Source organism: Vanacampus margaritifer, chromosome 17 (assembly GCF_051991255.1).
Source record: "Vanacampus margaritifer isolate UIUO_Vmar chromosome 17, RoL_Vmar_1.0, whole genome shotgun sequence".
In the NCBI taxonomy this organism is placed as follows: Eukaryota; Metazoa; Chordata; class Actinopteri; order Syngnathiformes; family Syngnathidae; genus Vanacampus; species Vanacampus margaritifer.
Genome location: NC_135448.1, coordinates 9,207,593 through 9,234,413, shown reverse-complemented (window position 1 = coordinate 9,234,413; position 26,821 = coordinate 9,207,593). Strand labels below are relative to the sequence as shown.

General features: G+C 39.0%; 2 protein-coding genes and 1 long non-coding RNA gene across 10 annotated transcripts in view; 1 reads left to right on the top strand and 2 right to left on the bottom strand.

Moving 5' to 3' along the window:
* LOC144037256 (uncharacterized) overlaps positions 1 to 17,399 on the bottom strand; it is a 35,226-nt gene extending 17,827 nt beyond the window's left edge. For 5 of the 7 annotated variants that reach the window (XM_077548592.1, XM_077548595.1, XM_077548599.1 and 2 more), the window contains exons 1-2: positions 17,034 to 17,399; positions 1,933 to 2,142 (exon numbers count right to left, since the gene is read on the bottom strand). In XM_077548592.1, the coding sequence (XP_077404718.1) occupies positions 1,933 to 2,142; positions 17,034 to 17,100 (277 nt within the window). In that variant the 5' untranslated portion in view covers positions 17,101 to 17,399. Of the gene's footprint in view, positions 1 to 1,932; positions 2,143 to 2,222; positions 2,381 to 17,033 lie in introns of those variants that run through there. The other 2 variants (XM_077548597.1, XM_077548596.1) reach the window with 2 other exon arrangements.
* A 454-nt stretch (positions 17,400 to 17,853) lies between these two features.
* Positions 17,854 to 22,755, bottom strand: LOC144036837 (uncharacterized). The gene is made up of 4 exons (XR_013288734.1): positions 21,833 to 22,755; positions 21,604 to 21,746; positions 19,210 to 19,305; positions 17,854 to 17,942 (listed from the first exon to the last, which is right to left on the bottom strand). It is a non-coding gene; the product is annotated as an uncharacterized LOC144036837 (long non-coding RNA).
* On the top strand, positions 22,244 to 25,505 carry meaf6 (MYST/Esa1-associated factor 6). Of its 2 annotated transcripts, XM_077547735.1 has the most exons (8): positions 22,244 to 22,412; positions 23,143 to 23,258; positions 23,339 to 23,426; positions 23,505 to 23,550; positions 23,622 to 23,814; positions 24,613 to 24,642; positions 25,045 to 25,078; positions 25,170 to 25,505. In XM_077547735.1, exons 1-8 carry the CDS (start codon positions 22,323 to 22,325, stop codon positions 25,182 to 25,184), a joined length of 612 nt encoding a protein of 203 aa, XP_077403861.1. In that variant the 5' UTR covers positions 22,244 to 22,322; the 3' UTR covers positions 25,185 to 25,505. The 2 variants fall into 2 exon arrangements, with proteins under 2 accessions (XP_077403861.1, XP_077403862.1); XM_077547736.1 differs by lacking the exon at positions 24,613 to 24,642.
* Positions 25,506 to 26,821: the final 1,316 nt, after the last annotated feature.

The following is a 26,821-nucleotide window of genomic DNA, read 5'->3' as shown; positions in this document are numbered from 1 at the left end:
TTAATTGCTTTCCTCTAACTGTCTTGCCACTTCCATTTTGAATTTTTGAGGGGGAAAAAAATATCATCATAATTATGCTTGAGCTGATTGGCCGGGGGGGATCCAAGCGATTCTAAGCAGGGCTTACGCGGACGGGTTTGAACGATTTTTCAAGGTCGAAGTAATGATGAGAAGACACAAAGCATTGAATGTGCCTTCTCTTTTTGGGGTTTGCAATTGTACTATGTAATATGTCTATCATGTGTGTCAACCAATCATATAGTGGGCAACACTTCAGCGCCATCGCCATGGCAACCACAATTTTTATCTCTCCCTTTCTCCATACTTGGGTCTGTTGTATGGATTTACAGTACACGCCGGTCCCGCAGATATACTGTACATAACAGGCCACGTCCCACCGAGACGCCATTAAATGACCCCCTGCCTGCCACGATACACGACAGTAAACGCTACTCAACCCCATGGCAAATGATTTGGCTTTTGTCCAAAGCCATCTGCCTGGCGGGAATGAATTGATCGGCATCAGAGTAGAAAATTATGTAATTGTCTCACACTTATCGAATTGCATTTTACACGCCGCCTACAGGGGATTAATCATTTATGCTGAAAGATATAAAAACAACGACCTTGCATGTGTGATTCTTTTTAATTGCTTGTAAAGACAATGTTGGATCTCCGGACAGCCTAACAAACCATGGAGTGTGAAATTATGTTTTATTATCTGCTTTTTTCTGAAACTTTGTTTGTGAGCAAGTAACTGTCTGAATCATTTACAAAATAACCGCCCCACAATGAGTTCCCCTGCCCATGATTTGGCAGCAGAGAACCGCCACATCTATTTTTTTTTTTAGAGTGTAGACCTCAGTGGTGCTACACTGAAAATTCGGAATCGCTTGTATACTGTAAAAACTCATTAAAAAAAATGCTGACTTAAAAATCCTTTTAGCAGTTCTGTTTTAGTGCTTTAGACTGTCGAGCTTAAAAGTATTTTATTTCGTGCAACCACTCAACAAAATAAAATTGAATACCATTTTTTAAGCGTGTACATGAAACGTTGTAGCGTAGTTAAGATGTTATGTGCTGTGTTTGGTGCTTTGTGTGTGTTAGTAGAACTTGTTTGAAGGTTTATAGTTACCATAACATTTATGCTAATTTCCGCATCGCATTTTATGTTAGCATTGAGCTAGCAGACTATACTTAGAAGAAATTGTATGGCTTAGATCAGATGTGTCACATACAGAAAAATAGAAAGATGCAAGGGCCACTTTGAATTTTTTTTAGTTAAACTTTTTTAGGAAACACGGTAAAAATCAATGAAGCAATTATGCATTATTAATATAATGTAGTTTTATATTTTATTTTTTTTAACTACTACTGCTAAAGGTCATAAGGCAATTAGTTCAGGATTTATGTTTTGGATTTTGGGGTGATCAATGTCTGCCACTATTATAGATCCACCTCTCCACTGAGCAGCAGCGGAATCCCAACTCAATATTCGGAACCACAACAAGAACAATTTGTAGTAAAGTGTTTTCACAAATCGGACCTTGACACTAAGCAGCAAGTGGATGAAACCATTTTTGTTTCTCAAACTATTTTGATCTCCACAGTGTTACAAACTGAAATTCAGTTACTATTTTAGTTGTAAATTTATGTGCCTCTTTGCATAGCTAGAAAAGTTGAAGCCACCTTCTTTTTATTAAAATAGCATTGTGGTCATGACAAAAATTATTTTTAGTATATGCCACAGGCAGCCCCCAAAAAAATGTATGGCGGGCCGCAAATGGCCCCCGGTATTTACTGCATGTTTGACTAATGCTAATTGAGTGTCATTTGGTGGCACATTAAAGTGCAGCTTTAATTTGGGACCTGCCGCCACAAAACTGGCTAATTTCAGGAGTACAAAAAACAAAATGCAAGTTCATGGCTCACCTTTCTTGGGCTGCGGGCTGCTGCCGGTGCCCGGGGCCGACCTGTCCGTCTTGCAGGAAGCATCAGTCTCTGTGGGGGTTTCTGCTTTGGTGCAGGACTCCGTCTTGGGAGAAACGTCTGTGATGGCCGAGTCGTCTGGCGTCAGAAATACGCTGCTCAAACACTTGTCTCCATTTTGGATGGATTGAGAGTCACCTTGCAAGGGTAGAGCTGGGGAGAGAGGAAGGGAAATGAACTCAATGTTTGCATTTCTGGCAGATGGCGACATGCGTCAAATAAAATGATGTTACCAAATGACTTCCATTGCTGAGACATTTTCACAATCAAACCTCAGGGGTTCACACCGGCTTCATTATCGCAAACACTCCAACCTCATTAGGAATCATTAACCTCTCTTTCGCACGTCATTCACAGGCACATGTGCGGCAAGACTGCACTGCCTCTCCTTCCCTTTCAGCTCTGCAGAAAATACCTCCTGTCAGCATTGTTTTAACTCACCAGCAGGCATAAAACAAACAACCCGAATTCATGACATTCACTCTGACTAAAACAAGAGAGTTGCTCAAATTCACATAGAATTTAAACCCCTTTGAACCCATAGATGATTGCAGTGGATAGGACATATTTGGTGTCTAAATCATTAACTCTTTGACTGCCAGACGTTTTCAGAAAAGGGATGCCGTGGGTGCCAGCCGATATACGCATTTTTGACTGATCTTTCAAGGTCCACAGAAAATGATGTTTGGACTATGGAAACACACATACTACCAAATGAAAGATTGGACTCTCATCTTTCATCAGAAATAAAAAAATTGTTTCTACCTTATTCCGTTTTTCAGTAATCAACAATAGAAAATGGTTAGTTTCACTTGTTTTGAAAAAAACGTCTTTTAACGTCTTTGGCACTCCTCCATAGGATTTTACTAAACGTTATTTAACGTTTTTGGCAGTCAAAGAGATAAAAATGCATAATTTGGATGATGTCAACACTAACCAATCAGAAAGTTGATTTGCATGATTTTTAATGTTAAAAATGTTACATATCAGGATATCTTTCAAGTAGTTTGGGGACATTTTCTGGACTATGTCGGACATAATGACATTTCGCACCTATTAGGTGAACCTGGGACGGAATGACACCATCATTAGGGTGAAGATATTGGACTGAAAGGACATGTGGGAGCTCTTGCAAGACCTATTAAATAGCTTTCTGTTGTTATTGTTGAATTTATTTGTAATCGTCATTTTTGCAATTTAAAAATTTCAATAAATATATTTTTGGAATTTTTTATTTTTTTTTTACATGTAAGCTTGGTAAATTTACAACATGTTACAGCCATACATGTTACCAGCTCAGTGGCCTAGTGGTACAGTGTCCGCCCTGAGACTGGGAAGTCGTTGGTTCAATTCCCGGCTGGGTCATACCAAAGACTATAAAAATGGGACCCATTGCCGCTCTGCTTGACACTCAGCAATAAGGGTTGGAATTGGGAGGTTAGATCACCATATGATTCCCGAGCGCGGCTGCTGCTGCTGCTCACCGCTCCCTCAGGGGATGGGTCAAATGCGGAGAACGAATTTCGCCCCACTTAGGTGGGTGTGACAATCATGGAATCTTATGTTATTTTATCTTAATCTGGCGTCCACTATAACAAATAAAACATGAGATAACCTGAAAAAAAAATTCCCATGTTGTTCATATGTGGGAAAAGAGTCAAAAAAATCAGTTAAAAAAAAAAAATGCACTGCAGAAAAAATGCGGGTCTGAAGGGGTTAATGTCAGATTTTGTACCAAAATATCCATCAAAATAAATTGTATAAAAACTTAAAAAAATTTAATAAAATAAAAAACATTTCTCAATGCTAATTAGTGGTCAGCATTGTCTGGTGCCAGTCCCCAAAATACAGAGGTCACTGTGGAGAAACCCAAAAAAGAAAAAAAAGATCCCTGTTATATCTTCTTTTTTTTCTGCAGACCTGCTGATATTTGCTGAGAAAGACAAGATGGCAGACAATGAAAGAGGAAAAAGAGTAGAGTGGACACTTTTGCATTAATAGACGGAGTTGAAAAAATAAAAAAAAATAAAAAAGGAGAGAGACAAGATAGAGATGGACGCTGAGAGGCTGAAGGCCAACTCTCCTCTCAGTTTGCCAACAATGGGCAGATGGAAAGTGACGCCCTCCTTGGGCCCGACCAAGCACTCACCCAACCACATAAATTACAGATTAACGCTGGGCTTCTTTCCAACGCACCCCACTGTACTGCACTAATGAGGAATTGTGGGATGTAAAGTTGGATTCAATTTGTTACAAGGGGACGGGAACAATGAGAGAAAAATAAAAGCTGCTCAAATAGGATGGCTATAATTTAAAAAAAAAAAAGATTAGGGTTTGGGAAAAAAGAGGATTTCTGTCCTCTTCCTATGTTGAGAAGATTTTGTTCACCATTTTTTTAAACTAGGGATGTTCGATACCACTTTTTTGCAACTTGAGTAGTCCCCGACAGAGGTGGCAAATCCAGGTCCAGAAAGTAAAAACCCTGCCACCGTTTGGCTTTAGCCCCAGGGGCTAGCTAGCTAGGGCTAGCTCCCATGATGCTTGTTTACCTGCTAGGGAGCTAGCTAGCTAGCATTGATGGCTAAAGCCAAACTGTGGCAGGGTTTTTACTTTCTGGACCTAGATTTGCCACTTCTGGTCATCGATATCAAGCACCAATACCATTAATACTTTTGATTTAAAAAATTCCTCCAAAAAACAATGACAGATCATTAAAAAAAAAAAAGGGTTCTATTATTTAAAATTGCATGCAATTAATGTCAATTTTAATTTCTAGTTCCTGATCATAAAACAGCCACAAATGGCCGACCTTGAGCACCAATACCTTAAAATACAGCAGGTACTGTGAAATTTTGTGTAGTTTTGGAGCTATGTTGGAAAAACAAAAAACAAATACACTCTAATTACAACGCCATAAAGAACAGCAGGCGTCCCTGCGATAAGACGCATAAAATAACAGAACAAAGGCTGACTGTGGTGCAAGAAGACCGTCCATCACATGACAGGGCGAGGCTGCAAGAAACTTGTCCAGTTGCTACCAGCACATTACGGGTGTTGTTTTGTTGTCTGTAAGCACTACATGAGAGATAGCCGCGTTATAAAACAAAAAACACGTTTTCCCTCTTTCAAAACTCTTCACTAGTCACTTACGTTGTCACCTACAAGTGAAATTGCTAGTATTATCACACAATCGATCAAATGCAATCGTCTGAGGTTTATATTAAGTTAATAGAATAGCGTATTTGCTTAAGTCATTTTTAGCTATCACAATATCTATTTAAAAAAAACACTAAAAATGTTAAACTATGAAAAATATTGTTGTTTTTCGCCCCTCGTCATCAAGCGGATGGGATCACGTGTGATCAAGCCCTCGTGACTTGAGAATCACAAACTCAACACACCCGATGCCCACTGCCTCCTCGAACCTCGCTGCCATCTCAGGTTTCTGTGCCACTGTGACGGACTTGCCGTTTATAAATAGCGACGGCTACCATACTGAGAATGTCGGCCATAAAAGGGGCGGGCGTCTGCTGAGGCACCTTGGGAGACAACTCGGCAGAGGCGGGCCGACTGCGGCACTGCGTGTGGCAGGACGCACTTCCTGAAAGTTTGTTTGAGCCTGGCCTGCGCAACTGCAAACAAAAAACAGAGCATGGAAACAAGGGCTGGCTATCCACATTAAACTGAAGCCACAGATGACGAGAATCACAGCTAGCCCAGACGGATCATGTTATAGGAAGACTCACTCTCGTCTACTCTACACGACAAATTAACTCAAAGAGATTTAAACACAAACATTTTTTTGACAATAATATGTTCTATGCAGCCCCACTAATCTAAATATGGTACTCTGGTTAATATTACGTTAGTGGGATAAAATTAAATATTGTTGACTGAAAATGACATCAATGTTGCTCAGGTAACAACCAATCACAGCACAGCTTCAGCAAACAGGTGAGCTGCGATTGGTCGCAACATCGATGTCATCTTCAGTGAGTCGACAGAGAGTGGCAAAATGGCCGCCCCCTGAGATGGATAAAAAAGGCTGGATTTTGCTTCATAACTCATATTCCACAAATGTAATATTAATCAGAATGTCATGTTTAGACTAGTGAGGTCACATAAACATATTATTGTCAAGAAATGTTTAAGGTGGACTAGTGTTAATTTTAAATCGCCATTTTTAAATTTAGTCTCAGTTTTAGTCCAGTTTGAATCACACTTGTTAGTTTTTATCATAGTTAGTCAACCTCATTCTGTTTTTATTTAGTCTATTTTTAGTCAACTATAAATCTAGCATTTTAGTCTGTATTTTAGTCCAAGAAAACATAATTTTATTCATCTAGTTTTAGTCAACAAAAATTGTGGACAGGACAGGACAATCATTTTATATTTTTTTGTCAGCAGATTATGTTGAACATATCGGATCTAAAACTAGTTCACATAAAATACTTGACACACAATCATGGTATATCAACAAGTGGCTACTACTATGGAAGGCTACATGCTACGAGCTAGTAAGTTAGCCAGCATTAGTTAGCGGTCGGATTAACCTTATTGTTGGAACGTTATAGTCGTTGGATTGTTACGTTATAACTCTAATTTTCTTTTCTTTTCTTTTTTTAACCTTTCACCGTGAATCTACCTCTTGTCTGTCCCATGTGTTTGTGAATGTTGCACTTGCTAGCTGCAGATTTAAAATGGGGTCACAGTGACAGATTAGTAGAGAGAAGATTTTACAAAATTATATAATTTATCTCGTTTTTGTTCATGAACTAAAATGTCCTTAAATTTTAGTCCAGTTTTTATTAAGTCAAGTCCATTTTCGTCCCGTCTTCGTTAGTTGACGAAAATGCATACTGATTTAGTGCCAGTTATTATTTTTTTTATTATTGAGGGTTTTACTCTAGTCTAGTCTAGGTTTAGTCTGGTGAAAAATGTGCGTTGACAAAATTATTTTTGGTTAGTTTTCGTTGACAAAATTAACATCAAGGTTGACTTCCACTTTAAACTATAAAACAGATTCCAGGTCAGCTTTTATTGGGTCCTTAATAGATTTAAAAAAACACATCATTTTATTGATTCTAAATCTGGTGTAATGATTCACTTGCCCGACTTAGGATCAGTTCAGCTTGCTACTCAAGGACGGTGTCAATAAGTGTGACACACAATATACACACACACTCGCACGTGCAAAAAAAAAAAAAGAGAGAGAGAGCAATGATGACATGTCAAATCGGTAAAATTACCGAATGAACAATACTGAGCTCTCCAGGAAAAAAAATTAAAAAATAATAATAATAATAATAATAAAAAAAAAATTTTTTAAATAAGTGTGAGTTGAGTGTGCTCCTTCCCCTCATTCTTCTAAGTGAACGACCAAATAGATTGATTAGCCATTTAATTATGACTTTGTAGTCAGATATGGTTTCCTGTGCATATTTAGAAAAAGAAAGATGCAAAAATAATTTTCATTCATAAAACTGAATGGTCCATTTAATTAACAGGTGGGGTTACTGAAATCCCCCACCACCACCACCACCACCACCACCCCTGTGCTGTGTGAAGCGGGTCAAACTCCATGTAGGAGTTCTGGACATGAGCGTGTCTTTGTAATGAGTGGAGTGTGTTGTTGGATTTGGGTCAGGCCACCTCAGGAATCTCAGGCATCCACAACGCGACTTCCACACATATACAAGCAGTATGTCTTGTGGTTATGTCTGACTAGCATGCAACTATTTGGTAAGCCCGCCTACTTAAAAAATAAGGACATAATTTTGTGTACTATATAATTCAGGACACACACCCAGATATATACATTTAATCCCGGAGAACCCTTTTCTTCTTTGGAAAATTATGAATTATACATTAAATGACTGCTATAAGTTCACTGAACACCAAAATATATGTTTTTTCAATTTTAACCCTTTATTCGCTAATTTAGGATTAGGGCGAAATTTGACCCTTTGGGATTTAGGGGTATCATTTCGAAAAATCTGAATGACAAAAACGGTCAGTAAACTATTTAGAATTTAAGAAAATAATCAATCAAATACACAGCTACATTGACCAATATATATTTTTTGTTTTATTTGTTGCGTTTTAGAACTGGATTTTGAATGTACAAACACACTTTGGCCAATGGAAACAAGAACACAGGGACAAAATCACTGCTGGGGAAAAAAAAAGGTCTTTGTTATTTAAGTAGCAGAATTTATAGGGGCCAAATTTGACCCCGTGGGTTCTCCAGGGTTAAACTTACTGTATGTGTTTGAGTGCTACATGTCATTTGCGTGTCCTGACAGCACTTCCTGCGTGTATTAAAAACACGGAAATGCTCACAGGCAACAAGTCCACGCCCGGGGGGAGAAAAAGAGGAAGAACATTCCTGAGTTGTTGACAGCAACAACAATGAGGAGACTGAGTGTGCGACATTCCCCGCATATTCCATTCTATATCAATTAGTAGACATTTTCCAATCTGTGGCTCGCGACAATTAACAGCAGAACAAACAGAAGGTCATTGAGTTCGAAATGAAGTGCGCACTGTGGAAAATGCAACAAATCAAACCCCTTTCACCGTCTGGTTGCAGCCTGAGAGTTGACCGGCCCGACAGCAAGCGAGCAAGATAAGCTTGTGTGTATGAAAAAGTGCATCATGAGGTGTCCGTCCATACGACAGCAGCACTTGTGAGAGTCAAAACAGACCCTGGAAGAGGAAGAGGAAGAGACGTCTCCAGATGCTTCAAAACAAAGAAGTGGGTTACCCAGTCACAAAGCTGTAACGCAGACAAGGCGTTCATCATAGATGAATCATTCATTATTCATATTTTCCTGCTTCACTTTTCTCCACTTGGAGGTAGATACTAAAAGAAGATCAACAAGAAGCTTTTTCACTTTAACAGCAGATAAAAAAAAAAACTTTTAAAAGGCGGAGAAAATAGCTCTGGGACCCAGCCTGAAGTCCAGGAGCATCATTTCCTCGGCCATGACCTCATGATGACCTCATCGTGTCCACAATGTAGCTATGGTGAGCAAGAGCATGATGCAAATAAAGACAGATGCGCAAGTCATCTTTTTCTTTAAGCTTAAAATGGGGCATAGATGAAGTCAAAACATGGAATGCCTGTTTTGTGAAAACAAAAATCATAACAAGTCTTCACAAAGCCTTGAAGACAAAATAACCTTATCTTATAACGATTACACAGAAAATCTGTGGATCTTCAGGAGAATTGGGGTAGTTACGACAATATATGACACACTGCTATGCTATGCTATGCTATGCTATGCTATGCTATGCTGTGAAAGCACAATAGAAATTTTAATTCTATTTTCTTGTATGTGTTGCTGCTTTGTTTGTTAAGTAGATGCTTTCCTTTTGTTTTATCTGTCAGTTTGATAGTAAAGTTCAAATGAGAGTGACAACTAAGGAATACTTATTCAACTCATATTAATACTTATAATTAGGGGTGTTAAAAAAAATCGATTCAGCAATATATCGCGATATTACAGAGCACAATTATCGGATCGATTCGATATGCAGCCGAATCGATATTTAAATATACATTTTTGAGGGAAATATTCAACGTCTTATTAGGTTTGGGGTTCACATTTTAAGCATGGAAGAGTGTTATATTAATGGAACATTAAGCCTTAATATTTTTATTTAAATGCTGTTCAAACATGAAACAGATTGCAACCTGTTTGTTAAATACAGTGGATCAGTTATAAGCCTGAAGTTTCGGATAAATAAATACATTTTCATACAAATCTTACAGTGTACATGTACACGTTTAATGATTAGTATTTTCTAAATCTCAGTATTTTTTTTTTACAATAATCGATTTGTGTCGGGATTAATCGGTATTGAATCGAATCGTGACCTATGAATCGTGATACGGATCGAATCGCCATATACTAGGCAATTCACACCCCTAATAATAATACTATTAAGGAAAAACAAGTGCGTCTTAAAACATTTAAGTGTGTTTTAATATATTTTTGAAATTTTTCATTTTAACCCCTGGGCGTTATTTGTCCATTTTCTGGCTTTTTTCTGTTTTTCTGTTTTTCATCAAAGAAAAAGCATTTGAAAAAAATAAACTAGGGACCTGACATTTTACCAGGATTGTTTAAAAATGTAGAAGTTCAAATTGGCGCCATGCTGTAATTTATAATTATTACCAAACAGGAGGGAGAGATTCACACGACGTTGTTGTAATAATGCCCGATTTTGGCTCATTGACTCCCGTTATAAATCACAGTTTTTGATATGCTGTAAACCTGATGTGTTATAATGCATTTTCCGTGATTACTGATGCAATCGCTTCTTTGACGAGTCATAAACATGAAAATAGAGGAATTTGTGTGTTGAGAGCGTTAACACAAAAATCCACTAGGTGGCGCCATAGGCTAATAAATGAATAAAAAATGCATGCATAAAAAAATTCTACTGTTATGACTTATGGACTTGTTTGAGCCTCTAACTATTTCATATGAAATATTCAAATTAGACCTTTATTTTACATATATATATATATATATATATATATACAGCATAGTTAATTTTGCTGTTAGCATAATACTGCTATTATTGTCCATAGAGGGCATTAAAAAAAAACGTCTTTTTTTTTAACTATATATGTATAGATAGGTCTGATGCCAGTGAACATTTTGAGCGGTTGAAAGTGTCAAAAATATTCATAAATTACTAAGTTATCACAGTTCAAAGGAAATGACAGATTTTGGCAAAAATTACAAGAATTTAGTCAAACTATAATAACGCCCAGGGGTTAAATATGGTCCCTCTATATTGCATTATTTTTCTCAAAGCAAACATCTGGACCACAGTGCCGCAATAAATGGGGGTTCACCGTACCTCAAAATATATTCGGTATATTCGGGCGCTCGCTGCCAGGACCCGCTGGGAGCAAATTGAGGGTTCAGTGTCTTGCTCAAGGGACACTCAACATGGTCACGGATGAATCCCACAACCTTTGCATTGGGAGATGGCCACCCTAACTTGTCAAATAGTGATTATCCTTCCTAATTGTTGCGTATAGCTATAGGGGTCAATTTACTTTATTTTCCTTCTTCAACCATAAATCTGATGGAAACTCAGCAAGACGAGGATAAAGACGTGCAAGTCACGTTTGTGTCGGAAACTTAAGTCAAGTCAACACAGGAGTCAGCATAGTAACCACAGCTGACCTGCTCCCTCCCAGCATTCTTGTTTCCGATTCCTAAAGTAGGGCATAGCTCCACGGTACTGACTAATGTTGGCCCCGGCAAGTGTGTTGTCAAAGGTGAAGCGACGGACTAAAATCTCTGTCTCACTTTTTCCATCTTGGCCACGGCTCTTGTAGAAAGTATGTCAAAACACACTCTATGATAAGCAGGACAAGTAAGATTTTCTTTGCAGTGTTTATCATTAGAAATACAAAAAACACTTTCCTTTCTTTTCTTTGGTCCTTCCTCGGGTCTCCTGACGGCCTCACGACTCTGGCTGGAAGTGTTCGGTTTAGGTGAACGGTATGGGATTTTTTAATCGGTTTTAGGTGAACTAATGAATGCACACACACACACACATACCCAAAAAAAAAAAAAAAGGAGAGCAATGATGATGACATGTCAAATCGGTAAAGTTACCGAATGAACAATACTGAGCTCTCCAGGGAAAAAAAAATACAAAAAAAATAATAATACAAAAAACAGGTACATGAAAGAGATTCAAAGTCGTCAAGGTGAAAGACCAATCTGACGGTATTGAGATGTTTTGAGGTGGCGTTCGCTTACTAAGGAGGAGGTAGCGCAAGCGTCATCGCGGGAGACTGCAGATGTAATCAATTTTACTGGTGCAGCAGGAGAAGCTGCGTTTTCACTGAGCTCAAAATAGTCATAAAGGAAGCAGAAAAGCACGATATTAATCCGTGGTGCAAACGCGACATGTTTACAGCAACTGACCATTGCGCGTGCCTCGTTGTTGTTGTCTGTGATCGGTTCGTATTCTACATTCTAATATTAGAAATCTGCGGATGCGGCGGCAGAATTGATGCCTGCTTGATGACGTGCGAGTGGTTGCGAAGTGGACAACCGGGGTTGCTAGTGCAGCACGCACACGCACACACACACACTCAAGGCCAGAGCCGAGAGTGGTGCCGCATCTGTTAGCGATTCCCCTGAGGTTCGAGCAGTGCATCAACACAAACACCCCAGCGTAGTCGGAGAACCACGGAGACCGGCTGGCGAGATACAGCTGGGACTAAAAACCAATTACCTCGAGGTCAAGGTGAACTTTAAATGGATGACATTTTTATCAGCGGACACTAAAAAAGTTGGTCGCATTTGCGAAGCGTATTGGTCGCATCTCGATTCCTGAAAATAAGAATTTAATAGCTAATCTTTCCAGTGTGATGCGACAGGTCTATTTGGGCCTAAAAATCCCCCAAAGCAAGATTAATAACATCAATGGTAGTTCTTTTTTTTTTTTTTTTAAACCACCAAAAGGTAATAAGGAGGGAAACATGAGTAATCTACGCATAAGCCCTCAGGAAGCTCTTTCATTCTCCCTCCTTATACTGTGCAGCAGAATGGAGGCCTTCCTCTCCTTTTCCTGTGCAGGCGTCGGCTGAGATTTATAACATCTGCTCTCGGCTTTGCTGACGCTGACGTGGAGCGTGCACGGAGAAGAGCTCTGGTCTCCTCTTTTTCTACGTCTTCCCTCCCAAACACCAGCTTTAAAGTTTCCAGTTTCATAGTCATTCTCTTTTCTAACCCACCCCAAAAAAATACTTTGCCCTCCAGTTCACATGCATTAAAGAAATCTACACCCGCTTGGCAAAACTGTATATTCTATCTTATCAGGGTTTGTCTTTATCGGTTTGTTGTAGTATCCAAAATTCTGCGCACAGAAGATGCAATCCTGAGTGTGATTTTTGTATTGTCACATAATTGCGACATTTGTTTCCCAATACAAATGAAGAGAAGTCAGTCCACAAAGGAAGCATTTCACCGAAATAAATAATATTTGGTGAGCTCGTAGAGCTACTATTGACAACCTAATGAATGCTAGCATGACAAGTTGAAAATACCTTACTTTTGTTCAAACTGTTTTTTTTTTTTCAAAGCTAAAATTATGTAAAAGCATTAAGAAGGCATAAACCAGTAAGTAACTGATTTCACATTGGCAAAAGACAAGGTCACATGTGGTATTGCTTGCTAATTGCTAAAACAGCTAGCTAGCTAGCTAGCTAGTAGGGGTGTGAATTTCCTAGTACCTGGCGATTCGATTCATATCGCGATTCATAGGTCACAATTCGATTCAATACCGATTAATCCCGATGCGAATCTATAAATTGATTATTGCGGATCGCTCAAATTTAGAAAATACTAATCAGTAAACTTGTAAATGTACACTGTAAGATTTGTATGAAAATGTATTTATTTATCTGAAAATTCAGGCTTAAAACTGAGCCACTGCATTTACCAAACAGGTTGCAGTCTGTTTCATGTCTGAACAGCACTGAAATAAAATATTAAGGCTTAATGTTCCATTAATATAACATTCTTCCATACTTAATGTGTGAATCCTAACCCTAAGTAAGATGTTTTGTTGAATATTCCCATAAAAAATGTATGTTTAAAAATCGATTCGGCTGCATATCGAATCGATTCGAGAATTGCGCGCAGTAATATCGCGATATATTGACGAATCGATTTTTTCTAACACCCCTACTAGCTACTTAGCCCTTTTCATGTGTATTCAAGGTAAATATATGGTCAAATATCAAAAGTCAGTGACCTCTTTAATAAAGCACTGGATTTCTATATAAATTTAAGTGCTTCATTAACTACTAGCTAGCAACAACTAGTTAGTTAGCATTGATAGACACTATGTAATGTGAGCTGCCATGCTAATGATAACAGGAAAACAAAATGGATGGATCGATGATTAGTATGGTGATTGACCTTTATAATGCTAAAATTAAATCAGCGGCGCGTCACACAAACAGCGTTTATCGTTGAGTTGCTCGTGCAAGCATTCGCCGATAAACATTATGTTACAATACGCGAACAACTGATGTCATTAATGACAGAAAATAAATTAAATCTGATGGCGGATAAGGCGACATACTAAACTAGATAAATGTGGAGCTTCATTGACAAAAAATGCAATGCCAGCTATTTTAAAGCAGAAAATTGCAGTTAGTCACTGACATATGGGGCTAAAGTGTCGCGGGATGACAAATTTCCTACGGAAATGACACCATTGCCTGATACTTTGTACTCCAAAGTAAACAAATAATCCTGGGGGCTAATGTCAGCTGGTGTTGCAAGGTTTTGAGGCTGTATTTCCAGACCGGCAGTGATCCTGACTGCGAGCCAAGAACATTACGTCAACATTGCTCGGGAGCAATCTGGACAAAAGGGAGTGAGTCGACGTCTCGTGATTCTTTGCACTCTGACGTGTTTTACTGAAAACGGAGATATTGACTGCGGGGCAACGCCACAGAAGACGACACAAATCACAAGTCCAAAGTTTTCCTAACTGCGCCACTCACACGCTCCAATTTTTTTCCGCTTGGGGAGGGAACTGATACCCTTTTCAAAAACAGTCCAAAGTTCTTTGGTCATGCTTTTGTCCGTACAAGAAGAATTTGGATTCACGGCAACTGTAACTCTGAATTTATTTGACAAAGAATGGTCACGTGATTAATATCAAGGATTTCAAGCATTTTGGAATTATGATACCCTTTCACCAAGCTGTAAAAAGCAAACAAAGCCTGGCGGGGATCCTCTTCTTTTGTCTTCCCTTTAGCTGTTTTTACAAGACTGAGACTCTGACAGAGGAGACATCGACAAAGAATGTTTCTGTTTATCTAGCGCGCCTGTCTTTTTCGGTGTGTCGCATTCCTGATAGCGTCGCATGCCGGAGCTCTCGGTGGAAGGGCCGGAAACCAATTAGCGTCTTCGCGGTCACGTTATTTTCTAGCACGTATAATACTCGAAGGTAACAGCGACACAGTGGGGGAGTGGTTGGCACCAGATTAAGGCTGTGGATTTGAATCCGTATCAACACATTGTGTTACATGGCAGTAGCAATGTGCCAAGTGACCATCTTTGTGGAATTGTCTTAAAAAAAAAAAACATGGAATGAACACTTGAAATACCTCTAAAATGTCCCATAACAAATAAAGTCTATGACCTATTCTGGACTGCTTATATTCCTCTTCTCACCAATATTTTTCTACTCGTGCTACTTTTTTGGGGTAACATTACGGTCATTTTGACCCATTTGACTCATTGACATCTCCGAATTTTGGCCTTTACGACTAATTGGTGGATATTTTTAACTGAAAGGTCTCAGCCAATCGGAGAAGGGGTGCTCCCTCAGTAGAAGACAAAAAAAAAGGGATTTTCTTTGAATTTGTTGGTGTTGTTTGGACAAATATTCTTTTGGTGATCTGACACAACACGAAAATCGGAATTTCAAAATTCTTGGTGCACTGGCCATTCCAACCTGACTCATACTTTGGACGAACTGTCTGTTTGGGAAACAGTCAGGTTGTTATTGGTAGTACCTGCTTTTGCCAATGTAAAGACTTTAACTCTTTGACTGCCAAAAACGTTAAAAAACTTTAGTAAAATCCTATGGAGGAGTGCCAAAGACGTTAAAAGACGTTTGTTTCAAAACAGAGGTGAAACTAACCATTTTCTATTGTTGATTACTGAAAAACGGAATAAGGTAGAAACAAACTTTTTTTTCTGATGAAAGATGAGAGTCCAATCTTTCATTTGGTAGTATGTGTGTTTCCATAGTCCAAACACATAATTTTCTGTGGACCTTGAAAAATCAGTCAAAAATGCTTAAATCGGCTGGCACCCACGGCATCCCTTTTCTGAAAACGTCTGTCAGTCAAAGAGTTAACTGAAACGTCTCAGCCAATCGGAGAAGGGGTGCTCCCTCAGTAGAAGACAAAAAAAAAGGGATTTTCTTTGAATTTGTTGGTGTTGTTTGGACAAATATTCTTTTGGTGATCTCACACAACACGAAAATCGGAATTTCTCCGGATCCCATCATCCGATTTTCAAAATTCTTGGTGCACTGTGCTCCGGCTGAAGTGGCCATTCCAACCCGACTCATAATTTGGGCAAACTGTCTGTTTGGGAAAAACAGTCAGGTTGTTATTGGTACTACCTGCTTTTGCCAATGTAAAGACTTTAATGGCAAGATAAATCACGACAAGAAGACACAAGCAGTGGTGAGAGGGTACTGAATGCATATGCTATGATTTATTGTTAATAAGTGCAGGGTGAACCCCTCCTCTCACTATGAGTAGGCTGAGATCGGCTCCAGCCCCCCACTCACCGTGACCCTGTCAGGCATAACGGTATCGAAAATAATTGGGTGGGTGTATTCCAAAGCAACCACACCCATAAATGATTAACTAGAATACCTCAAATGAAGTTCTATACCCCTTCAAGGCCTTTAAAAACACCCAAATGAGGCCTCTCTTCTAACTGATGTGCCTCTGCGCACCAGTCAATGCATTGACACCCCCCACCCCCCACTAAAGATGCAACATAGCAACGGTGATCAAGGTAATGTACGTCTGCTGGAAACAGGCAAGGGGGGTGAGAGGGACATCGTCCATCAAGATGTGCAGGTCAAGGGGAGATGTTAGTCTGAGCAATTTGGATATAAGCCTCTTTATAGGCTCTTCATATATGAGTGGGATGTTTCCTTTTGGGTGGGGTGGGGGTGATATGTGCTACAGTATGTGTCTGCATGACTAATGAAGACCAGTATTTCCATTGCTCTACTTCTGATCTGCCTGGTAGAGATGTTAGGGAATAACACAGGCATGCCAACATTTGCAAATAAACCCAGTAGGAGTTTCCAATTGTCCATAAACCGTAAAAAAAAGACATTTCAATAATATTAAAGATAAGCCGGATAAATAAGCCGTTTCATAATGGCACGATCACAGCTCTTTTATTTTACAACCCAGCATGACCTATTTTGATGCGGTGTTGTGTACTCACATTTATCTGTCAGTGTCAGCTTCTCCTCGAAATGATGTCCAAGATCCTTATAATCCATTGCGTCCATTCAGGCGGATTGCAGTGACTTTCCAGTTGCTGTCATTCCTCACGAGTCTCCCAAGTGCAGGAGCTGCAACTCCCGGTCCAGATTCAGCCAAACACGCCCTTTCTAAAAATCCGACCGGAATTGGAAAAAATAGCGGCAAAAACAGTAGAAGTAGTTGAATACCCGCTGAAAACGACGATGGTCGTTCGATGTTTTAAACTATGTAAAGTGACGCGAGTGTTTTTCTAATATATGACTAATTGGCATTGAGCGAGTGTAACGTGTCTTCTGTGGAAAATCCACAGTGGGAATAAAACGCCTCAGTCCTGCCACCGCAAATTGGTCAAGTTAAATTGATTCACAACAGACTTCCGGTTTGGCTGTTCACTATAAAACTCGAAACATGTCGCGCATTTCCACAAAATAAAACTATTTCAAATCCCTTCATGGCAACAAATACCTGCATCGAGAAGTAATGTTCATATATAACACCTAATATTACTTACTCAATTATACTTCATCGGTCTACTTTCAGTGGAGCTGGTGGTGAAGTTGGAATATATTTTATTCTGAAGGCAAATGTTAGTTTTCAGTCATTGTATTTGCCCGCTAAGCTTAACTTTACGTCGTTGCTTTTTGAGAAAACCGCATGCCGGAAAGCTCAGCTGGACTTTACCATGTGCTCGGACGACAAGCGAATTAAATTGTTATCTATACATTCATATGAGTACAGAAATGTATGTTGAAATATCAATGGTAACATTTTACTCACTGTGTGTTTTATGTAGCTTGAAGCTTCATAAAGGACTGTTTTCTTCTCTAAAGTCAGGGAATGGTTTGACCCATCAGATGATTTCGAGCAGCTGAAAAACAGGGTGACTGTGACTTGTGAGGTCTGTGTAATTACAATGCTAGGGCCCAAGTGAACTGTGTGTAACGTTACAATTGTGTAACTACTAACCCACTGGCAACATTTAACTTATACTTAAAAGTAACTAATAGAACCTGAACTGCTGTGATAATATGGATACTAATTGAATGCCACTGAGAGGCCATTTATTTCCAATTAACATAATGTGGCAAGGCATTATGTACTATGCCATTCATATGATTTGTGATGACAATCTCATTAACTATTAATATAAATGTATTACAGCACAGAGAGAACATTCACAAAGTCCACACAGCAAGGCCATATCCAAGATTCAAACCATGAACTTTAGAACTGTGAGGCAGATGTGCTAACCACTATTCCATTGTGCAGCCTCAAATATTTTTTTTAAATGTATGGCTTTTTTTTTTACACACACACAGCAAGTTATATCGTGTGCGTGCCCGCTTTTATAAATAGACCAACCAGACTCACACAAATGTTAAAGCTCTTTGACCATCGCATTTAACATTCAAATCAATTATGGATGAGGTGATGTGCACATGCACAGGCCTTTTTCATCAAACTGATGGATGTACATAATAACACATGGTATGAATAATTGCATAATTCATGTGAAGAATAATAATTTTTAAAAAGCTTTCATTAAAACCATTTCTTTACTTTTTAAAATGTATTTTTCTAAATTAAAATCGGGTATAATATTAAAGAAGCAATCAATAACAGTGATCACACTGTAATCTTGTGTGGTTGTTTTTTCAACTTTTGTTGCAGGTCATGTGTTGCAAAAAAGGAGGGAGACGGGCCTGCAGCTTCGAGAATACGCTGTAAAAACACATCTTAGACTTTTTTTTTTCAGAGGCTAAAACAGTTATTTGAGTTGGAGCAACTATAAAATATAATCAATGTCAGACAAGTTGTTTGCTCCAAAACAATTTGCTGATTTGTTTTGACTTATATCTTGAAGTTGGGTCAATTAGCTCTGTAAAGTTTTTTTTTTGGGGGGGGGGGGGGTGAAATGCAGGAAAACCACTTTTCATAACAGCAGAACTGAAAATATTTTGTTGAATGAAGTTTGTTGCAGTGAATTTTTAAATTGTATTTTAAGTGTAAGTGTATAACCTCATCGAAGTCGGACTTTCTCTCCGGTGATTTTGAGACACAGGAGTGAATGACAAAAACAACAAGAACAAAAACAAAAAAACAAGCTCGTTAAAGTTGAGATGAACCATACATACTGTCTGCCGATGTCTGACCTATTCCTAAGGACGCAAGAAGCCAGGCAGGAACAACTGTGAGTTTGTACTCAAAGATGCCGGCAGGGATATGGGGGCCTGTGAAAAATAAATAAATAAATAATAATCACTTTGAGCCTTACCACTTCAACACCGCAAAGTGAAAATATTATTTTTTCTAGGGGCTCTTAGAATTGTACGACTTTTGTTCCTCTTTACGGCAACCTTTTAGTAATCTTGATATTATTTTTTATTATTTATCTTTTAGCATGAACAATAATTTAGTGGGTTGGGAAAATGGTGGGCGAAAAAAACACAAATCTAGTACCTATATGTAAATAAAATTATTTAAAAACAGAATTTTGCATCAAAGTCATCGCAGACTATAGTTGTCGCCTCAAACAGAATTATAGGCAAACACTTCGGTAAAAAAAAGTCCATAAAGTGGTGAAACAACTGCCTAGACCCCTTGAGTAAGTCTTGCAACAAGATTAGATCTCTTCTAACCTCGTCCTGAAATGTACACAACGCATGCACAAAAACAGTGTTTCTGCTGTGACTCTTCTTTCCAGGGAAGTACATGCCCACACTTGTCTGCACCAGACCGAAAAGCGGGTGGATCATAGAGACTCCCATCATTCCACAGAGGCAAGTATAATTGCACCTCCTCCACACAAAAAGAAAACGTCCAACTCCAGATTGCCTGCGGTTATGCTTCGTCTGCATCCTGCTCTGACTGGAGGGAGGGCCGCATTTCGCACATTGGACAAAAGAGGGTTGGTTATGAAAACCTCTCCCTGTAAAAATCATATATCGGTAGTTATAGATATTGAGAGAGCGCGAAGATGAGGTCACAAATCTGAATATAACGACAGCTGCTGCTGTGTGGGAGTCAAGCAGTTGTTATGAAGAAAAATCTGAAAAATCTCGCGAACAGATGACGGCACATTCTCGTCTTTGCAGAGGGAAGATTGCAGGCGTTATAAATAAACCGATCGCCACTATCTCAGCCAGATTTCTACCAGCGTCCTAATCAAGGGGACGACTGATGTGTCCATTTGTCCCTGGGGACGAAGCGCCGTCCCAGCCTCATGCCCACTCAGTCACATTGCACACATAGAGAGTCACGCTGTGTCCTGCCTGCCCGCCTGCCCTCGAGCAGTTGGCACTCTGATGTCATCACAAGCTCTCAGCTGTTCCAGTGGCGGACCGCTGACTGGACCAGCAGCAGCTGGGATTGCAGCAACACCCGCCCACATATCAGAAGTGCACCAGAGCATCGGAATATTAGGGAAATGATAAAACAAAATAGATGGATAAGTCATTAACTCATTCACTGCCATTGACGGCTATAGACGTCAAAAATTCATTTGAACTATTTCTATTAGTTTAACATTTTTTTCCACTTTTTTAACAAGAGTATGAAAACCTAGAATGTTTTTATTGTACATTTAGAACAGATATAAAACGTGTGATTAATCGTGAGCTAACTTAGTGAAGTCATGCAATTAATTACGATAAAAAAAATGAATCGCCTGTTGCCCCTAATTTTTAATATTCTTATTTTTTTTTATGAATTAATGGCAGTGAATGAGTTAATGGAAAGATCATCTGTTCCGGGATAAACTATCTAATAGCTACATGCGATATATTTTAAATAATATTCTTCCATAATATCTTTTAAATTAGTTCAAATAAGATAAAGTATTGGGGTGCCAACTTGTGTAGTCTTCATATAACTTCTCTACTGTGGCTTCATCTGGGAGCTACTTGATTCAAAACAAGCTCAAATTTTAATTAAATCATTGCTACTTGCTGAGCCAGTTGTGCGAGGTTTGTGCAACTTTAGAGGCAAATTTCCCCAAATATTATACAAATAGACCTCAGGCTCAATTTGTTTACACGCATATTTAAACAGAAAATTTAAACGTATTTTAAAAAATTGATTAAAGTTAAAAATATCATAAAAAAAATAATAAATAATTAAAATACATTTTATAAATGTAAACTTTTTTTTAATGGAAATTGGTAGCTGGTCACTCATACAACGCTGGAGAGGAAAATACATTGAATAGCAATGCATTTAAAAAAAAACTTAAATATTGAAGGCACTGTTGTTTCTTTATACTTATTTTTATATTTATCTTTAGACTTGTAATCTTCTTTACATACTATGGACCCCATAAATATCATCAATTGAGTAATTAAGGATTAAAGGGCTGTCATTTAAAATTAATGCGCACCCTTTTCCCAGAGACAACCTCATTTCCATACAACTTAAGTCAGCAGTTTCTTAAGCATGGAAACTTATCATAAGACTCCAGGGGGGGAAACTATTGTGCATCCCATCTTCTCTATCATAAATCATTACAAGCATTGTTATTAATATTTAATTACCTGTGCATGTTCAACAGAAATATCTTGTGAATTTTGCAGCATCCTCTTGGTTTTTGATGCAAATGCTGCAGCCCGGTGTGACATGCTAATGGCGACTGAGCAACCCTGGCTTGCTTGGTAATGGTAGTTTTGAATTTATCTTCCTTGAAACACAAAGAGGCAGTGTACATATGTTAAAAATAATGAAATAAATAAACACTGAGAACACAACTATGCTAGGTTTACTCACAGCAGGGTTTTTTTTCTTTTCATAGATGGGCTGTACACTTCTGAACCTGGAAATGAATAATTAATTAGTTTCTCCATGTCGGCTCTTGTCCTTCACATTTTTTCAGGCTGTATATATTTGTTTTCACCCCTCACTGAGGTGTTGTGTCATCTTGGCCACCCCACAGACAATTTTCGGGGTACGCGTCTGTATCTGGTGCTCCGTGGAAGATAAAAAAAAAAAAAAAGAAAAGAAAAGTGTGATAAAAATGAGGGGGGAAACTTAAGATCCTCTCTGCATGGCCAATAATTTTCTTTAATATTTGTGAAAAGTATTATGAAAAATTACGACAGCTTGTTGCTATGGTGATATATTGGCGAATGAGTCATTCAAACTTGTTTCTGCGGTCTTTTAGCACCACCTGTCGGCTGCAGCGACGCATTTTAGGCGTCACTGCAAGCTATCCCGCCACCTTTTTTGTTTCTCCACGATCCACACTGCTCGATCCATCATGGCGATGCACGCGAAGGCTACTCCGCCGCAGATCCCGGACACCCGCCGGGAGCTTGCAGAACTGGTGAAGAGGAAACAAGAGCTTGCGGTATGCTTAAGATACGAGGGGGAAAAGCGGCTTGAAAGATCTTAACACGCGGAGTCTCGCTTAACCCAAAACTCAAATGTTAATCATAACATTTTAGCTTGGGTGTTCACTGCTGGCATAGGCCTTGCTAAATGCTAGGCTAATAACGGCTACGTGTATCGCGCCGCTACATGAGCTAAAATGTTGGCACATATAGATCATTTAACTATGTGTTATATATATTATGTTCAACATTATCGTTTTACACCTACAGTCATTGCAAGACGCTTGAATACGTTCTATTTGTCTGCACCAGTTTAATTTTCCTGTGTAGGCTAACACGCTAGCAGCTTCACCGGGTTCCGCGTTCGTATCGCGTTCTCGCGTGATTTTCGCATCATGACGTCATCAAACCTGGACATTCAAATATCACACGCCAAGTTGTGCAGTACCGTTTTAATATAAACTAAACATATAAATATGTGCATAAGCACAAGTAAGAGAACGTCTTGTATTGTACCAGCTGTTTTACAATGATACAAATAAAAATATTGCTATGTTATTCATTCCGTGATGGAAATTAATTTGTTACTGTTGTATTATTCACACGGATACACTCATTAATAAAGGAACTGCCACAAAGTGAAAACAAAATCAAAACATTATTTATACAAAATGGTCAAAACAAGATCGGCTGCTCAAGAATGTAAATAAATCTAAGTCATCATGTTCCTTCCCAATGGTGTTGTAGGAGACGCTAGTGAATTTGGAACGACAAATATACGCCTTTGAAGGCAGTTACCTAGAAGACACTCAAATGTATGGCAACATCATCAGAGGATGGGACAGATACCTAACCAACCAAAAGTAAGTTGCAAGTGCAAAGGCTGGATTTGTGTTTTCTTTAGCTACTAAGACATTAATCACCTGTATCATGGTTCTCGCAGGAACTCTAACAGTAAAACTGACAGAAGAAATCGAAAATTCAAGGAGGCGGAGCGTCTATTCAGCAAGTCATCAGTCACATCGGTTGCAGTAAGTCCCTCTTGCTTTGTGTGGCCCATTTGATGTATTATATGAAATTTATTCGAGTGTTTCTTTTTACATCAACAGGCGGTGTGTGCACTCGGCGGGATCCCCGATCACATGAACGAAAAACGTGAGCGAAGAGACATGCGGCCGAAAGCTGTAATGCCATAAAGCACGCGTGATGACATGTGTTCTCGTCAGGTGAGGCGGGCAGCGGTACAGAAAGCGACGCCTCTCCGGACCTCCAGAACCAAGAGAACGAACCCAGCCAGGAGGACACGGAGGACGTGGACTCCACCCTGCAGGACCTGAAGCCCCAAAAAGCCGCCTCTTCCTCTTCGTCTGGCAGCCATCACGGAAGCCACAAGAAGAGAAAGAACAAAAACAGGCACAGGTAGACGCAAATTATTTGAATTTGTACACATTGTATTCTGACTCGGCATTTTTTGTAGACAAAAGCAAAGTGGGTTAACCAAATGGACAAAGCAGGATTCTTCTTGCATTTGTTAGCTTTAGCTACTGTACTAAAACTTTTATTCTTGGGCTGCATTCAAGACTACAGAGAATTTCTAAATAAACATCTTGGCGTTGAGAAATCTATTTTCTTTTGAAATGGTAAAATAAAACAATTACAATGAGCCTAAGCCACTAAACCAGATTTCTGATGTAATGCCAAAAGCGACCTGTAAGGGGCAGCACTGTTTCACAGAGGCATCCAGGCTGCTGGAAAATGAGTACTAAAGAGGCTAGGCTAACTGTTAGCTTTTACAGTAACTACAGTGTTTCGCCAGCTATTTGAGATTTAGAAATTCACTTATTGACTTTTCATTTATTTATTTTTAATAACCTGTCCTCTGTTATTCGCGGATACTCGCCCATTTACTTTTTTTGTGCTCTTTTTTATGTTACAATATGTTAGGCCTACTTTATTGTACTAAACATGGATTTAGCAGTTATACAAGGTGTAAATTTTGTGAGGATAATGTGGCTGTCTACCCCCTATTTTTCATATCTTCGGGCATTCCTGCTCTCACTACACATTAACCCAGCAGGCTCTCCTGCTAACACACTGAGGCGACACATGTGCCACTCCTGTGTAAATGTTGGGGTTCAGACTGGTTGGTGAACTAACAGCTGCTGATCTTTTCCTTCCCCTGTTGTAACGCTGACTCCTCCCACTCCTTCCCCCCAGCCCTTCTGCCATGTTTGATTATGACTTTGAGTAAGTTCAGAATTTTACTTCCTGCTCCTGTGGTCTGCACAGCCTGTCTGCTCATAACCGCATCCCGAGCTCGTGTCTTCTGTGTGTCGAGTTGAAGCCTGCTAGTTCTTGAGTCGTGTTGCATGTCTTTGAATGCCTCTCCGCATCCATTACTCTCCATGGCTTGTTTCTGGCCTGGCGTCACTTCTTTTCTGATAGCTCACGCCGCGTGCGCTTGTTAAAAGCAGTGCTGTTGTTGTAAGATGATTGGCTGGCTGCAGAACCAACACTCAAAGTTGACTGTTTTTTTTGCTTTGGTTTGGTTTTTAGGCTCCCTCATGGTACAGTAGTGGCACCGCTTTTTGTCATTGCTCTGAGAATTTAACCGCTCCTCATATCTAAACCTCTTTATTGTCAATGCAGGTTCGACATGAAAGTGAACAAGAAACCGAGAGCTGTAAGTCTTGATTTATCACCCCAAATAATAGTCCTGTGATTTATTTCTGCCATTTTGAATGTGACTCTTTTATTATTCCCTCCTTATGCAGGAATATTCCACCTGAGAAAGACGACATGTGGACGCACAAGAGAAATGAGAGACTTTGTGAACTTTGTATGCCTTTTTTTCTCCCCAGTTGTCATATTTCAGCTGTGTTGCGTGTACTGCGCTCAAAACATTCCCCAGCATCCTGCATGTTACTCTACACCAGCCAGTAACATTTTGTATAGTGTTTAAAGAAAGACTATTTATTTTGTAGGCAATGAACATATTTTCATTTTTTTTTATGTGAAAGCCACATTGTTGTGATTCCCCCCTGATTATGTGTATTCTTTTTATTTTTGGTGTTTTTCAAGAAAATAATAAAATAACAGTGATATTGGTATTTTTTCCCAAATGTATCAAGTTTAATAATTCATATGCTAATTTTTAGACTGTTAAGTTTAAGATTTATTTTTTTTGTAACAATGCCATTCTTGACAAAAATACAACTATAAACGTATAAATTATTTTTTTTAAACATAAATTAGCGTGCAGTGTGACCGTAGGTACCGTCCCAAAACTGAAGTCTGGTGCAGTACCAAGACTGACCTGTAAGAGGCAGCATGTTGCCACAGGGCATCCAGAAGACACGAAGCCAGAGTAGTTCGTCAAAGAAGCTAAACTAACAGCTTACATGCTAACTAATCAACTATAGTGCAGTCACAAACTCAATTAAATTACTATGACAAAAATGCAACATAAAAGTACGCAACTGCTGTGTTTTAAGACATAGAATATAATTATAAAATACAATGGACACTTGGGAAGCACTGTTGCTTCTGAAGGCTCTGGGCAGGTTAGATTGGCTGAAATGAAATCTAATTGGACAACCCAAAAAAATAATAATCTAAAATCCACATACTGTACATGTACTGGAAGCATTGCTGACAAGAGGAACACTATAAAATAAACAATATACTGTTGAGAATAAATTAACAGTTTTGTGAACATTCCAAATATGCTCTTAATATTTCACATAAGACAAAAGTAGCACATACACATGACCAAGAAGATGGAAACTGTAAGAGAGAACTTAATGCTACGCTGGCAGACGCGGTGATGAATAAACTGTGAAGTCTCCAAAATACATTCCCTGGTTATATGCAGCCCCGCCGCCTTCCCATCCTAGAGTCACGTTTCATTTGGCTTACCAGTTTAAGTATTTTTCCAACATTGGAGCAATGAGGCTTTCAAACTTTTAATTCTAGGATCAGAAACTCTAGACTGCTGGTTAAATTGCTGAGGCGATTAGCTGGCATTTGGCGCAGAGATGGTCTGAAAATATTCGTGCGGGAGAATTCCGAATCGTACTGAAGACACTATTATTATGGCTTGTCTGCGGAGAGATTCTGTCACAGTTATACATAGCTTGTTGTGCAACATACAGTTGAGGTAAAAAAAGAAAGGCAATTTCAGAAGTTGGCGTGGTCCAAACAAGGACACACAACGTAGGGGTAATAATAGCCCAGCAATGCACAAAGTTGGGGGTCGGACCAACATCTAAATAAGATGATTAGACATAATAAAGAAATAAATAAATCATTGGTTGAAAAGGTGAGTTTTTATTTAGACAAAAAATTGATGGTTAAAGGAAATCAAGTTAAAAAAAAAGAAGTTATTTACAATATGTTCTATGTGCCCCAGTAGTCTAAACATGGC

Bases quoted from the DNA above. Each gene is read 5' to 3' on its own strand.
- meaf6 (XM_077547735.1), top strand. From the start codon at position 22,323: ATGGCGATGCACGCGAAGGCTACTCCGCCGCAGATCCCGGACACCCGC. The intron at 23,427-23,504 runs GTAAGTCCCTCT...TTACATCAACAG, and splicing joins CATCAGTCACATCGGTTGCA to GCGGTGTGTGCACTCGGCGG. The intron at 23,551-23,621 runs GTGAGCGAAGAG...TGTTCTCGTCAG, and splicing joins CGATCACATGAACGAAAAAC to GTGAGGCGGGCAGCGGTACA.